Below are 16347 nucleotides of genomic sequence, written 5' to 3' on the forward strand. Positions count from 1 at the left end.
CAATATGTTAATAGTCTGGTCAAATCTGATCATCCAGCCAAACCTTGACACCTTTACTCTCAGGTAAGTTGAACGAAACTTCGGACACATTCATGTTCACTCTTGCATTATTGGGCATCACATTTATGCCCATCAACTTAATGCTTTTCTACTAAATTGACAAAGTTGGTGCTTGTCATTTTTCTTTTCTTTTAGATTGTTCTAAAAATACGGAAAAATAATAAGTGGTTATGGTGCTTTTCACATGCATCTTCTCATGTCCATTTCCTATTGTTTGTTACAAGTACAATTACCATTAAATGGAAACAAGAAATATAAAACAAAATAATATTTGACATAGTTTTAATAGTGTTCAAACACCTCACTACAACACATTGATGGAATAACTTAATTTCAAACAATATGATACATTAATGGTATGAATCCAAAATTTGAAACTTTAGAATCAAAATCAAAATTATCTCAAATTTTAAGGGTGTAGACTCGCAATTTATTCTAAAAATGAAATATTCAAAAGGCATTTTGATATTTTAAGTCGTGTTAGATTTAAAATTTGTCCTTAAATTATATATTATAGTACTAATTTCGTTGTGTAAGATGTAAGGAGGGTTTTGTTTTGTTAAAATTTGTTATCTATTCATTTCCAATGTTTTTGGCTAGGTTTGTTTATTGGATGCATCTGTATTTTAGTTACGAATATAATTTCAATTTAGTGAATCATGGCACTGCCTAATTCTTTTTACACCTAGAACTAGTGTTTGAAATTTGAATCATTCGTTAACTTGTTAAAATATATATATATATATATATATGATACACGGGTCAAAAAATTATGTATAAACGAAATAAAATATTTCAATAATATAACTAAAATTGAACACTAAAATATATAGCAACATGAAAGAAAAATATTTATTTTAAGTTATATAACGAAGAATATTGTGTAGAGTAAAATTTTTATTATAACAAAAATCCATAATAAATTATTAAAATAATTTAAAATACATAGATAAATTCCTTAAGCTTCCTTTTGAGCAAACTATGTTGATACTTTTAATGTATTCATTAAGATTCATATGCTATAAAGAGAAACAAAGGGTAAAAAACTAATTATAAAAGATAAAAATGAGAGGGCATCCACTTGGCATAATCATTGAAATATGGTAGATTATTAAAATAAATAATGAAACATCTTTTAAATTTGTAAAAACTCTTGGTATAAGAATTTTACTCAAAGCAATGTTTGGAACTTTAACAATACCTTGTAGAAACTATGTTGATTATTTTAATGTACTTATAGATCATTTAATGACATATGAGAGAGAGAGAGAGAGATCACTAGGCACAACCACACTACACATGACAATTTTTTAATTTTTTTTAATATGAGAAACGTGGTATATATCATTGAAATTGAAGAACAACAAGGACATGGAAAAGCTACAAGGAAAAGCTACAACTTTAGAGACAATCCAGGTGGATGAGGTGTCTCACCATCGGAGGAGAAACACCCTTCCAAACCTAGCAAGTCTCATTACATCTGGCAAAATGAACAAGTTCATGCGCAACCTTGTTATAGTCCCTTTTCAGGTGTTTGATCTTCTAGCTATTGAAGAAATCCAGAAGACTAAGATTTCCTTGGACAAGATGGCCGATTTCCTCATTGACTTCCTTTGATAAAATGTTTTAAACAATTGAGAGTGAATCTGACTCAATGATAACTTGCTGAAGTTCCATTTCCTATGCTAGCAAGATTCTAGTTTCCCCAACCATAACTTTTATCTCCAAAACCACATAGTTCCTTGGGAGTGACTTACATAGCCCCATTGCAACTTCACCCTTGAAATCTCTTATGATCACTCCTACACTTGATTTCCTCCCATCTTTCAATGTTGCCTCATCAAGATTTATTTTATAAACCCCAACTGGAGGTCTTTTCTAGCTTAACTCACATGTTGTTGGCCCATGAAGGAAATAATTAGAAGCGTCTTTATAATCTAGAAGAAGATTTAAGGCAAAGTTCTAGATCTAGCTTGGTGTTTGGTAGACGGATTCATTGTACCAAATTGACCAAGTTGTATAACATAGTTTTTATTATATAGTACATGACATGATATGATATGATTTGGACATGAGCTTATATAATATGTAATTTTATTGAATATATTTTAGTGACAATAACTAAATAATTGATTATTATATAGTTTAATTTTTGTATTATATAATTTATTATAGGTCCTATGATTTAATATGAAATGATTTTCTGTTATTTTTAATTAAATAGTGATGCATTAAGCACGTGAATTGAAAAATATTTAGAAATTCATGATTTTAATTAAAAATTTTGATGATTTGTGATGTAATTTTAAAAAAGATGTACATTTACCATTTTTTTAATCTAAAATGTCGATAAAAATAAGTTATACCAACTCATACATAGTTACACCTTACATGGTCAGATGGTACATTGTTATTTTCTTAAATTTTATCTAAAGAAAAATAAATAAATTAATAATATGCATTTAGAAAAAAAAAAAGAAAAAAAAGTAAGTTGTACATAATACACAAAACTTATGCTTCAGTATGGTTTGAGAGAGGTGATTGATAGAGAATGCTATTATTATTATTATTATTATTATAGAAGTTGAATTGTGGACTTGAACCGTAAATTGTTGCTTTTTATGGAATTCCTACTTGTCATCACACTCGTTGCTTTTACTAATTTATTGAAAGTATAAAAAGATACACTTATACCTAAAAATAAGTAAATAGCTTTATAAAGTTGTGCATCTCAGAAAAAAATAATAAACGGTACAGTTTGTGTTATTTTGGAAAAAACTTAATACTAATTACATTTAATTCTATAGTTACAATTACATTTCTCAATCATTGCATGGTTCATTTAATCATCTAGTTGAATTTAATTATACATTACAAGATAATTAAGCAACTATATTTTGGACAAGCATCGTATCAGCTACCTTATAACAGGGTAAGGTAAGGTAAGGTAGTAATTTAGGGAGAAAACTAAAAAAGAAAAACACCCCTCGTCAATCTCCTTATATGTAGGGAGGTCTATTCATTCCCTAAACCATTAATGGATCATTTGTTGTGTCTTAGTAATATGGGCCGTTTGGCATGAGATTTTTAGTAATTTTGTTTATATTTTTTGAAAATACGTATGAATAAAAAGTGTGTGAAAATACGTATAATGTTGTTTAAACAATAATAACAAACGGCGTTTTGGCCTGGGTCTAGTGTCATGTACACTAAACCTAATAGGATTCTACAATTTATCCAAAAATTGCCATGTGTTAGCAACCCAATATCTTATCAAGTCCTATGACATATTCTACCCTAGCCTCTCTTCCCTCTCCCCTCATCTCTTGTAAGTAAGATTGCCCCAAATTTTTTATAAGTTTTTCTAGTATTACAAACAAATTTACAACTTTTGCTACAATATTCTTACATGGTAAATTATAATTAATTGCATGTCACTTTTACATGAATCTATTATTTTTTCCATTATTGACAAAAAATTATGGCAAAAATTTTGCATTTATTTACAGTAATAGATTTTTTTGCAAATTTTTTAGTCTATTTAAAATGAAAAATGAAAAAAAGAAAAGAAAAAAAGATTACCATGCGTTCACTTATTACAAGTAGACTAGTCCAAACTCTCTCTCACACTCGCACACATCATCTTCCAAAGTAGCAAGTCACTCACCTCCTTCCGGATGACACGCTTTCACTGTGCGTGTACAAATTTTTCTTTTTCTTTATTTTTTTTTAAATTTTAATTTAAAATTTTGTATAAACAAAAAAAATCCGTACTCTGACAAGGACCCCCTGCAAGGATGGTGGCACATGCCTACTGTCACATCACTTCTCCCTCTATAATCAACGCTCCTTGATTCACTTGTACGGTTCTATTCAACGGCTCTGATTCCTCTCTCTCTCTCTCTCTCTTCCAGCTTTCCCCGGACCCCTCTCTCGCTCTCTCTTTATAAGAGCGAAAGCACCTCCTACCTTTCCTTTTCCATTTTCTCTCTCTTGTTACTGTTTGTGTCTCTGAGTGTTAGTGAGTGAGTGAAGTGAGTCAGTTTCAATTTCAATTTCAAAGAATCCAAAAAATCTTCTCTCTCTCTTTCTCTCTCTAAAATCGATAGTGATAGGGCCTTCTACTTGCTCAACAGTGCAAGTATAACCAAAACTCTCAGTTTCTCTCATTTAAGCTTTGCTTTCGTTCATGGCTGTGATCTCGAGCCACGTGCTCCGTTCATTTATGGAGAATGGAGTTACGGATCCTTCACTTTTCCTCTCTCAATTCGCGTGAAATTACTTAACTCACTCTCTCTCTCTCTCTCTCTCAAATCTTTTTTAGCTTTTTCCTTTTTCTCCTTTTGTTTTGGTGCTACTGTACAAACCTCGCTTTTTAGCGACTATGGTTTGAATCGCTCAGCAATGGCTTAGAGTTTCAGCTCACAAGCTTCTTCTTCTTCTTCTTTAACTTCTTTTTCTTCAGAAAAAAAAAAAAAAGAGTGAAATTAATTGTAGTAGGTATGTCCATGAGGGAGGTTTAGGGTTATATATATTAAAAAAAAAAAAATTCTATAATTAGAAAGAAAAAAAAAAGGCTTGATATGAAGCTTTCAACATCGGGGTTGACTCAGCTGGATCATGAAGGTATCTATCTATCTACCTATCTCTTACAACAACTCATGTGTATATATTTTATTTTATTTTCATGTCATTTTCATGTTTCTCTTTTTAGAATTATTATCGTTTTTCTCTTTTTGGAGTTAAAAATAAAGTTATTATTATTGTTAATATTTGTTTGTTTTTTTTCTAATATATATAAATTTAAAAAATGGGGAACAGAAAAGAAGTGCTTAAATTCGGAGCTATGGCACGCATGCGCTGGACCGCTGGTGTCCCTTCCAACACCGGGGACTCGTGTTGTCTACTTTCCTCAGGGTCATAGCGAGCAGGTTCTTTTTATTTTTATTTTTTATTTTTTTTTAATGTATAATTTTAAATTTTGAAGAGTCTGTAATATTTTAGTTAATATGGGTGCTAAATTTGCAAAGAAGTTAGTTAGTTAGTTAGATTATTTTTGTTTCGATGACATATAAGTATGATTTAGAGTAAATGAAATTAAAGTGTGAAGTGAAGTTGTAATTGTTGTTGTAGGTTGCTGCCTCTACTAACAAAGAAATTGATGGGCACATTCCGAATTACCCGAGCTTGCCGCCCCAGTTGATGTGTCAACTCCACAATGTCACAATGCATGTCTGTTCTTTTTCCCTCTTTCTTCTTCTTGTTTTTGGTTTTTGTAAAAAATTACATTAATATTTGAATAACACTTCATTCTTGCATAAGAGTGGGTGAATGGGTGGAGAGTAAAGTTGTGGGTACAAAACTCACTTTGAATTGGGAATTTTAAGTTAATGATAGCTTATTTATGGGGTTTCAGGCAGATGTGGAAACGGATGAAGTATATGCCCAAATGACATTACAGCCATTGACGCCGGTATACCTGACTTTTTTGCTTTTAAGTCTTTTTATATTTTCAAAGTAGTTTTCTTTAATTTTTTCCTCGGATTGTTTTCTAACTTGTTTTGAATGGAATTGCAAACTTGCTTTTCAATGGGGCATATAGGAAGAACAGAAGGATACCTTTCTCCCTATGGAATTGGGGATTCCGAGCAAGCAGCCCACCAATTATTTTTGCAAGACATTGACTGCTAGTGACACGAGTACCCATGGAGGGTTCTCCGTTCCTCGTCGTGCTGCTGAGAAAGTTTTCCCTCCGTTGGTAGTGTACTTTACCCTACTTCTTTTTGTTGTGACTCTAAGCGGATGCTGTTGCATTTCCCTTTTCTTTTGGCCGTGCAGGATTTCTCACAGCAGCCACCAGCTCAGGAACTTATTGCAAGGGATCTCCATGATGTCGAGTGGAAGTTTAGGCATATTTTTCGAGGTAAATTTGAACCATTGTTCTCTAGTTGTTCTTATTTTCCCCACTGGAGGGTGGGGGGAGTAGAGAATTTATCCTTTGATGGTGTTTTGTGGGCTTGTAATCTGTTAAATGTATTTTTTTTTGCAAAAAAATAAGGAAGATGTTATGTTGTAAAATTTGGTTCAAGCAATGTAAGATCATTGATAATATCTTCCTTCTTTGAAGACCATCTGTTGGGTAAGCTGTTGTATTGTAAGAAAAACATCCATATTTTTTTTCAGACAAAAAATTACTGGTAGGCTAGAGAACTTGCCTGGAATATCTAAGGCATTGTCTACTTGAAATGCTAGTCCATTGATGCTCAAGAACCAAGAGATTTTTTGTTGGACTGCTCATCATTTTTGTGGCAATGGTCACATGTTTGCAGTTTTCATGAAGTTGCAACTTCTAGTATTGATTTTAAGCTTCTCACAAGAGCTTCTGGATGCTCTTGAAATTCTTATTGGATTGTTCATTCAATGAACGTGCTTCACAGATGAAGTGAATAAGCACATCGGGAGTATTGTGTGATCTTAGAATACCTGTTAAGTTAAAGGAAAAGTTATATAAGACTGCTTTAGGATTATCTATGCTCTATGGTACTGAATGTTGGGCTATTAAGAAGAACCGTATTTATAAAATGAGTTTAGTTGAAAGGAGAATGTTAAGATGGATGAATGGAAAAACATAGATCCCTGAAGATGTAAAACTGACTGCTCTAGTCAGTTGTTACAAACAATTTTGCTTTGCAACAAACCAACCTGGCTTTTGTTAGTTGTTACAAACAATTTTGCTTTGCAACAAACCAACCTGGCTTTTCACCACTGGGATGTGATAAATGCCTTGTTCGTGGCCCCAATGGAGAAAGGTGTATATCAAAGTGTCTGAAGCCTTAATTCCATGATGAAGAAAAAAGGTACAGATGGAAGAATATGTTACAACTTTTGAGGCAATCATGAAGTACATTGTTTTATATGTAGAAGACGAAGTGACAGCTGGGGTGTAAATTAGTTGGTACTGAGGGATTTCTTCCACTGAAAGTCAGTTTTCTAACATATAAAACCAATCACTGACTGATAGAGGCAGAAACTGGCACAATGGACACAAGAATTTGTGGTTTTATGGGTTATCTTTGTTGGTCTTCAAGGACAAAGGCGGATTAGATTGACAATGAGAGAACCAGAAGCCGATTGACGGTGAGAGAGAAGCAGAGGCTGATTGACAATGACAACTGAACTCCATTCAACTTTGAGATGGAAAATGGACCCTTAGTTTTTTGAACACCTGGTACTGACTGTTTTCAGTGAGGAGAGAATATTGACCATAACTGACAATTGCCGTTATGGTTGGTGTAAATGGTGGAATTGGTCTTCCTTTGCACTGCTAAGTGTCAGGAGTTAGATATCTCTGTCTTCAAGCTGAACTCCCATTGAGGTGTTTCGACATAATTACTGGTGTCCCTGTTGTCTAGGAACATTAAGGACAGCCAATAAGAGAGACCTAGCTGTTCAAGCCTTCAAGAATTACATTTGGGGAAGGTTGGAAAACATTAACAATTTTTAAAACTTGTGAACGTGTGGAAAGGGAATTTTAAAGGATTGTTCACCATATGTCATGAGGGTGTGTTTCTGAAATCATTTTAGATAGAAAAGCAATACATTTTTCCAAATGTAAGTATTAGGAGAGCTGATATTTGATCATTTTGAGAAAGCTCTGAATGACTTAGGTGCACTGCTTATTTGTGTAGAATGTATGCTAATAGTCTGTTAAATAGTGTAACCGGTGATTTTCTGAGCAACCTGACACTTTATTTTTCTTGCACATCTTTCAGGACAGCCAAAACGGCATCTTCTTACTACAGGCTGGAGTGTGTTTGTTAGTGCCAAAAGACTTGTTGCAGGGGATTCTGTTCTCTTTATCTGGTATATATTTCCTACACTTTATTCCTGCCTTGATTTCTGTTTTATGCATTGGAATCACGAGTTTTCTTGGTAATTACTATCACCAGGAATGAAAAAAATCAGCTTCTTTTGGGAATTCGCCGTGCCACTCGTCCTCAAACTGTGATGCCATCATCTGTTTTATCAAGTGATAGCATGCATATTGGACTCCTAGCTGCTGCTGCTCATGCTGCTTCAACGAATAGCTGTTTTACAGTTTTTTATAACCCACGGTGACAAACAATTCTCAAAGTTTCTTCTGTAATGGTTAACATTGTCTTTTCTTCTGTAATGCTTGTTTTAGCTCTTCCATCATATACAGGGCTAGTCCATCTGAGTTTGTCGTGCCCCTTTCAAAATATGTTAAAGCTGTATTTCACACACGAGTATCAGTTGGGATGCGCTTCCGGATGCTCTTTGAGACTGAAGAGTCAAGTGTCAGAAGGTAAGCTAGTAGTTAATTTTCAGTGACATATTTCATCTATCATAGGATAATGGTCTCCTGTCTACGAGTTTCTTGCATTTCATTTGTTAAAGCCTCTTATATCGTGGTAAGGCATTTGATGACTATCTTAATCACTGTATGACATTCTGTCACATAAGTACTGTTTCTTGTTATGCTTGGGTTTAAGTTAATTGTGTAGTCAATAGTCATGATATGAATGCAATGTTTTAATGACATATTGCGTGTGTTTTTGGGTGAACTTATTAGTAAAAAGTAAGGCTTTAAAAGCTGTGCATAAGTAGGTGATGAAAGTAAGCCGGGATTTTAAGAAAACAGGCCCTACCTAGGTTCAGGAGGCTTTTGTACTTCTAGTGCATTTTGTACAAGTCAACACTTTACTTGTTCCAACTTTCACACTTTAACAAGATGACTACTGTACTGTGGTGGCGATAAAAATTAATGCAACCAGTCACAGCCAGTTGAAAATAAATAAATAAACATGAATGGAATACTTAGCAAACCGAAGAAAAAAACAAGTAACAATATATATAAATCTCATTGTCCATATTTCACAGATTCACGCAGATTTTCACTTTTTAAGTCACAAGTCTGGTCGGTTGTCTCTTCTTCCTCCTATATAGGTTTAAATGAATCCTACTTTGCTTCAAACATGTCTCTTTTAAAATTCCATATACAACTGATTTTACTTCTGCTACCAGGAGTAGATTCACCTACAAAAGCCTGGTGTATGCCTCTTGTATTTGAAATAATGTAATAGATGGAAAATATAGCCACTCTCTTGTGAGAGGGAGTTGTGTTTTATTTGTCTGGGAAGATTGTCACCTAATGCTGCTAAATTTTGCTTCAAGCCCCTCTCTTTGGGATAGAAGTTGTAGCATATTCTTGCATAACTGTAATTATAATACAAGATCAATTTTGATATCAACAAGAGCCTTATGAGTATTATATTGTGGTTAAATAACCCTCTGGTTGGGCCAAAAAAAATCTCAAAACAAGATGGATGGGACAGGTATGAGAGAATGATAATAACGTATTGATGGAGAAACAATCATTCACTCATTGAAGTAAGGAACTTAAAACCCTCAAGATGGGTGATTGACTGCCTCAGTGCAATTGAATTATTTTTGAGACAGGATGGTTCATGTATGAGACTAGATACAGAAGATGATAAGAAAAGCGTTGGAAGAGAACGAGAAAGTAGAAGCCTTCAAAATGGAAGGAAGTTGGAGGTAGAAAGTGGGGGAGAGGAGAGGCTTCTAACTTTCTGCTGTCCCAGTAAAAAATCTGGATGGCTGATACGCTGCCTCAGTGCAACTGAATTATTTTTGAGACAAAGCATTGGGGAGAGACCAAGAGAAGATAGAGGCTTTCAAAATGAAAGGAAGTTGGAGGTAGAAAGTGGGGGAGAGGAGAGGCTTCTATCTTTCTGTTGTCCTAGTAAAACATCTAGAGAAAGTAGATGACAACTTTTAATTTTTTAATTTTTTTTTAATACTAACATCACTTCTTCTCTTGTAGTACTAACCCATTCCACATTTGCCTTTTTAAAAGTCACAATCATTATCTTTGAGGTGTGATGGTTGGAGCATTTGTTGGAGAAATGGTCCCCAGCACTCCTCAGTTATCAGATAATGATATCCTACAAGCAATCCTAGTAAACAGACACTGGTAAACAGCTTGTTTGCATGTTACCAAGGTGGCACACCTTTTCTGCACTCTTCTAATAAAATTTAATACTTGTCAGAAACAAAACAGCATGTTAGCATGTTGCTGCTTGTTTATGGTGAGTTGATCACGTTTATGGTTGGTGCGCACCAGAAAGTACACGCTAACTGCATCTTGTTTCTCTCTCAATAGTGTGACAGCTTGGGACTGCTGCCTGTACTTATATTATATGTTCCTGTTTTCAGATGTGTAAGGGTTTTTTTGTCAGGTACATGGGTACAATAACTGGAATAAGTGATCTGGACACTGTTCGTTGGCCAAATTCTCATTGGCGATCTGTTAAGGTAATTTGGCTTTTATCATAGCATGCACATATTCGCCATTCTCGCTATTTAATGCAATACTAAGCTTCATATCTTGTGTTGTGCTTATGGAGGAAAAGAATGCTTTTGAAATTTCTTGCCAGATTTTTTCTTAGTAAATCTATTTTTTAAAAGAAAGAATGTCAGTATGGACTTTTTAAAGGCTGTCTGTCTAGTTCCACTGCTGCCAATTTCCATTGGTTATGCATTTTGCACCTTTTTCCCCTTCCTTTAATCGACTACTGCAAGCTATGTGATATTCCATTTCACGTGGTCTTTTGTGAACTCAACTCAACTATAAGCTATAATCCAACTAAAATGGAGTAAACTAATGGTCATCATCAACCAATCAGGGTTAGCCATATGTATTCTTTTCCGATATTGTATCCTATTTAAAGTCATACTCTTTGTCATCTCCTTATTTAACGCATCTTTCTCTACCTTTTACCATTCCATGAACTTGAATAAATAATCTCAAGTGACTCTCTCTCATTTTTTCCTCTTTAGGAGCCACTGTTACCTTTGAATGGATGACTTTATTCCTTAGATCTTCTATCCTAGTGTTTTCATTCCATTTTCATTCATCTATCTTGACATTCTCATTTGGCTATGCTTATTGTATGAAGATATTGCTTCTTAACAGCCTAACATTCTGTAGCATTCTTATAGATTTTTCCCTTCTATCAATAGGTACTCTATGGTCACACAATATTCCTGATGCATTTTTCCACTTCATCCCCCTGCTCTTATTCTATAAGGCACGTCCTCTAATCTCCCAATCCTTTTGAACTTTTGATCCAAGATACTGAAAGTGATTGTACTTTGGTATCTCTCTTTCATGAAGTTTTACTATTTCTCCATTTCTATTTCTGCTTTTACTACTCTCTCTCTCTCTCTCTATATATATATATATATATTTATATGTGTGTGTGTGTGTGTGTGTTATATTGTTCTGTATCAGGTACAACTGCTTTTGCCCATCACTTATTCTAACTCACTGTGGTTTTGTTTATTTGTTTATCTTTCATGCTTCATGTATAGGTTGGTTGGGATGAGTCAACAGCAGGCGAGAGGCAGCCAAGGGTATCTTTATGGGAAATTGAACCTTTAACAACTTTCCCCATGTATCCGTCATTGTTTCCCCTCAGACTGAAACGCCCATGGCATCCTGGGGTATCATCTTTGCATGGTATTTATTCTTTTCAACGACTTATGACATTGGTGATGGAGTTTTCATTTTTATTGTTATCTTTCCCTGTTATTTTTGGATTTGAAATCGGGTAAAACTTTTTGTATAGTTTAATTATGATGCTGAGTCTAAGTGGCCAAAATTGAGAACAATTTACATTTCTTGCCAAAGCAAGGCTAGATTTGAGTTTCAAATTGGGTCAAAGAGTTGATCCCTTGAACAGCGTCCTCCAGTTGTGATTAAAAAATGTATCCAAGGTTTAGATAGAAATTGTGCACGTATAGAATGAAGCTAGACTAAAGTCAGATGGTCTAGACTCGAAAGTTATGTAATCATTAAAAAATTTTACAGTGTGCTTATTGTAAGTTATAATCATTCATTCTTGCACCCTGGTCATAAATTTATGAAAAAGAGGCACAAAGTTTTCTTATACATGTGTAATTAGTGTCCCAGTCATAGAAAAAAAAATGGATTTAATATGTCAGTTTAGATACTTTTGCCTTCAGGTATGCATTAGAATGGTTCAAGCTACATATTGGTTTTTTTATTATTTAATTTTTAAAATTTTAAATTGCTTGGTAAAAATAGGGGGAGGGGGCTGGTGGGGTTCAAACCCCAGTGCCCAGGCACCACAAGAATTGCCAGAACCACTGGAGTATCGTTCAAACAGACCCAAGCTAAATATTGTATTGGAAAATATACATTCTTGTTTGTTCAAGCCATACTTAGTTTTATGAACTCTTTTTCAATAATTTACTAAGTAGGCATTTTAGGTAATCACACAGTTCTCCTTGTGGCACAACACATTTCTAATGTCTAAAATTGTCAAGTAAAGTAGTTTTAACATGTGAATACGATAAACAAGACCGTTTCCAAGAGCTTTGTAGCTCAATTGGTACCTCTTGGTGTTTCTAACGGAGACATCTAGGGTTCAAATCCCCCCACCTCCAATTGTTGATTTATAAAAAATATGGTAAACAAGACCAACCAGATCTTGCATCTCAATGATTTTGTTCATAGTCATTTGTATAAAAATGAAATTATTCATATTTGTTTCATACCATGTTCCAATGTGTTATATCCTCAAACACTTGTCTAGAAAATCAGAGAAGGAATTTCAATTTTGTTGGTAAAAAATTGACCTATGTGATGGAACCTCCACTTTAATTAGAATCTTAATAGATAAAATAGTGCAGTATCCCTACTAACTTGATGCGCTATTATAAGAAATCTATATAAGTCTACAATTTCTCATGGGTTTCATAATGAATTTCAAGGGCAGGAATTTACTTGAGAACCATTCAGATACAACCTTGCCAAAATCTCTCACTTGCCAGATGCCCTAAATGCAGTTCTTTCCTATTAATTACTTTGTTCTTTACATTGCAAAATGGAAGATCATTGAATGTGCCTTTTCTCCATATTCTCCATGTGGAAAAATGGTGTTCATTTTATTTATATACCTATTCAATGAATATATTGGGGGTTTTGGCTACAGGCTTTTCCAGTTTAATACTGGTTTGTTAGTGTGTGAACCTTGTTTTGTGTGCATGCTAGTAGTATATGGAAATTTTAAGCATAATTAGTGTGGAGATGAATTATTTCTTCACATGGTCTTGTTACAGATAACAGGGATGATGCAGCTAACGGGATGATGTGGCTAAGGGGGGGAAGTGGAGAGCATGGTCTTCACTCCCTTAATTTTCAAGGTGTTGGTTTGTATCCCTGGATGCAGCAGAGAATGGACCCAACATTGCTTGGAAATGATCCTAATCAGCAGTATCAAGCCATGTTGGCTGCTGGCATGCAGAACCTAGGAAATGCAGATCTCCTAAGACATCAAGTTATGCAATTTCAGCAGCCCTTCCAGTATCTTCAACAGCAAGGGAGCCATACTTCACTCTTGCAGCAGCAGCAGCAACAACAGCAACAACAACAGCAAGCAGTTCCTCTTAATATCCTGCAGGCACAAACCCAAGTTTTATCAGAGAACACGCCACAGCACCTTATACAGCAATCACTTAACAACCAACAAGAGGATCAGGCACGGCAACAGCAACAGCAACAGCAACCACAACAACAACATACCTATCAGAACACGCTTCATATTCGTAGTGATCAGCTGCATCAGAGGCTGCAGTCAAATGTGCCTTCTTCATCTTTTGTGAAGGCGGACTTCATGGATCCAAGTGCAAAGTTCTCAGCATCCATTAGCCCTAGACAAAACATGGTCAGTTCACTTTGTCCTGAAGGGAGTAGCAATATTTTGAACTTCTCCAGAGTTGGTCAGCCCATGCTAGCTGAGCAGTTACCCCAACAATCATGGGCTCCAAAGTATACACATTCACAGGTCAATGCTTTTGCCAACTCAATGTCACACTCACCTTATCCTGGGAAAGATGCTACTGAAGAGCCAGAAAATTGTAACTCTGATTCTCAGAATCCTACTCTTTTTGGTGTTAATATTGATTCATCTGGACTTCTACTCCCTGCCACTCTGTCTACTTTTGCTACATCAGTTGATGCTGATGTGTCCTCAATGCCATTAGGGCATACTGGATTTCAGAGTTCTCTGTACAGTTCAGTGCAAGACTCCTCTGAGTTATTGAACAGTGCAGGGCAAGTTGACCCACCAACCCCATCTCAGACTTTTGTCAAGGTATGAGCTGCAAGCTATTTAGGTCTTTCAATTTATTATTACTATTGCTTGCTTAATAGTCTTGGCTAGATGATGCTCTATTTTTGTATAGGTTTATAAATCAGGGTCGGTTGGGCGTTCACTAGACATCTCCCGGTTCAGCAGCTATAATGAGCTGCGAGAGGAGCTGGCGGAGATGTTTGGAATTGAGGGAAAGTTTGAAGACCCTCTTAGATCAGGCTGGCAGCTTGTATTTGTTGACAGGGAGAATGATGTGCTTCTCCTTGGAGACGACCCTTGGGAGTAAGTGTTTATAATGGATAGCCCTTTGATTAGATGCTTTTGTGGGTTTCTCTCTCTCTGTGGTTTTAACCTTGATCTATTAAATGGTTTGAAAATGGTTTTATGTTATGTATGGGGTTTCTTCTGACAGCATTGAGATTGTGAATGAAACCCCTTTTCCCTTTTCTCCTTCTCCATGATCTCCTTGAAAAGGCAAAGTAAAACTTGTTTAATTTGGGTGAAATTTCTTTCTTTGTGATTGCATTCTGATGAGCTTATTAAATTTTATGACGCCTCTTTGAGAGAGGTGGGTTTGAGGATTTCAAGAAATTGCTTTATTATAATTGTTTATCAACAATTTTTTGGATTTTATTTCCCTTCACCTCTTGGTTATATATATGTTTATCTATGAAGGTACTTTTTAATGAAATAGAACAGAATAAAATGATTGCCATGGCCATGGGTTCTCAGAACAGCCTGGCAAGACCTATTTCTGTGCACTCACTACAAATGACCATGTGCAGGGCGTTCGTCAATAATGTTTGGTATATCAAGATACTTTCACCTGAGGATGTCCTTAAATTGGGAGAGCAAGCAGTTGAATCCTTCAGCCCACAAGGAGGTCAAAGGCTGAATAGCAGTAGTGGTGAAGCTCAAGACCTTGTCTCAGGGCTACCATCTCTTGGCATGCTTGAGTTCTGAGGTTGAGGTTAATATAAAAGCATATTACATATATTCCCAGAAATTGTTTCTAGTTTCACACGCTGATAAATCCAAATATTGGATATACTAGTTTTGGTGTGTGACACTGCCTATTTGCCTTTGTTTGGCTCGCAAGTATGTTGTATAACCTCTTTTTCCAAGACTCTAGTTGTAATGGGTTTGACTCTTATGGAGAAAAATATAAGTTCACTACCTAGATAAGAAAAATAGAACTATTGAATTTCTAGCAAATTGAAACCTGTGTCCTAAAATCATGATGGACTGCTGGTGGTATTGCTTTCATGAAAGTAGCATTTGATACTCAAGTTTGCTGCATTTAGTTTGTCCTTGTTAATGTGGATACCATCACAATGATTGCTATTATGATACTACCTTAGAGCGCTATGATTAAGCAGTTGAGAGCATAGTTGAAGATACACATGCAAGGTATACATGCTATGTTTAAGGCGCCATTTGAAGATACATGCAACATGTAAGACACCGCATTTTATTATGGATATGAATGTGGATACAGTTGTAGATTGAATGAGTCGCCTAAAGAAAACAAGTTTGGGGGGAGACCTTATCTATTTTGATCTAGGTTTCTCTGTAACTAGTGGGAACACGAGTGACATAGTAAAAAGGTTCCTTGATACAACAGTTATAACTAATTATTTATTTGTTTAGTATGCTCTGTAAACTATTTTTTCCCATATTTATACTTTATAGCACTCTTCAGAACTGTAAAAACTTTTGAGAGTAAAATATTGAACTAACAAAAGAAAAAAAAAATTCAGCTCACCTCCTCTTCAAAGCTTACCGGGCTCAAGAGGCAGATGCAAATCAAGACGCAAAACACAATTCTATACAAGCACAACACACAACGTAAAAACCAAGTGTGGAAGAACAAAAAATGTATATGATAGAGATGTTGATTTGACCCAATATGGACCTCATGACCTTGGCGGTGGAAGGAACTACAACAATGGAGGTTTTGTTTAGGAACAAAGTTTATAGCAAAAAGGTTCCTTGGTACAACAGTTATAACTAATTATTTATTTGTTTAGTATGCTTTGTAAACTATTTTTTCCCATGTTTGTAC

General features: G+C 35.1%; 1 protein-coding gene across 2 annotated transcripts; it reads left to right on the top strand.

The window, feature by feature from the left end:
- Positions 1-4032: 4032 nt before the first annotated feature.
- On the top strand, positions 4033-15792 carry LOC115975889 (auxin response factor 8). Of its 2 annotated transcripts, none has more exons than XM_031096927.1 (14): positions 4033-4686; positions 4882-4991; positions 5194-5292; positions 5477-5533; positions 5663-5818; positions 5899-5983; positions 7833-7923; positions 8010-8174; positions 8246-8386; positions 10341-10416; positions 11476-11623; positions 13249-14282; positions 14374-14564; positions 15068-15792. In XM_031096927.1, exons 1-14 carry the CDS (start codon positions 4644-4646, stop codon positions 15243-15245), a joined length of 2574 nt encoding a protein of 857 aa, XP_030952787.1. In that variant the 5' UTR covers positions 4033-4643; the 3' UTR covers positions 15246-15792. The 2 variants fall into 2 exon arrangements, with proteins under 2 accessions (XP_030952787.1, XP_030952788.1); XM_031096928.1 differs by having other exon boundaries at positions 4352-4686; positions 8264-8386.
- The last annotated feature ends 555 nt before the right edge of the window (positions 15793-16347 follow it).

Source organism: Quercus lobata, chromosome 2 (assembly GCF_001633185.2).
Source record: "Quercus lobata isolate SW786 chromosome 2, ValleyOak3.0 Primary Assembly, whole genome shotgun sequence".
NCBI classification, from domain to species: Eukaryota; Viridiplantae; Streptophyta; class Magnoliopsida; order Fagales; family Fagaceae; genus Quercus; species Quercus lobata.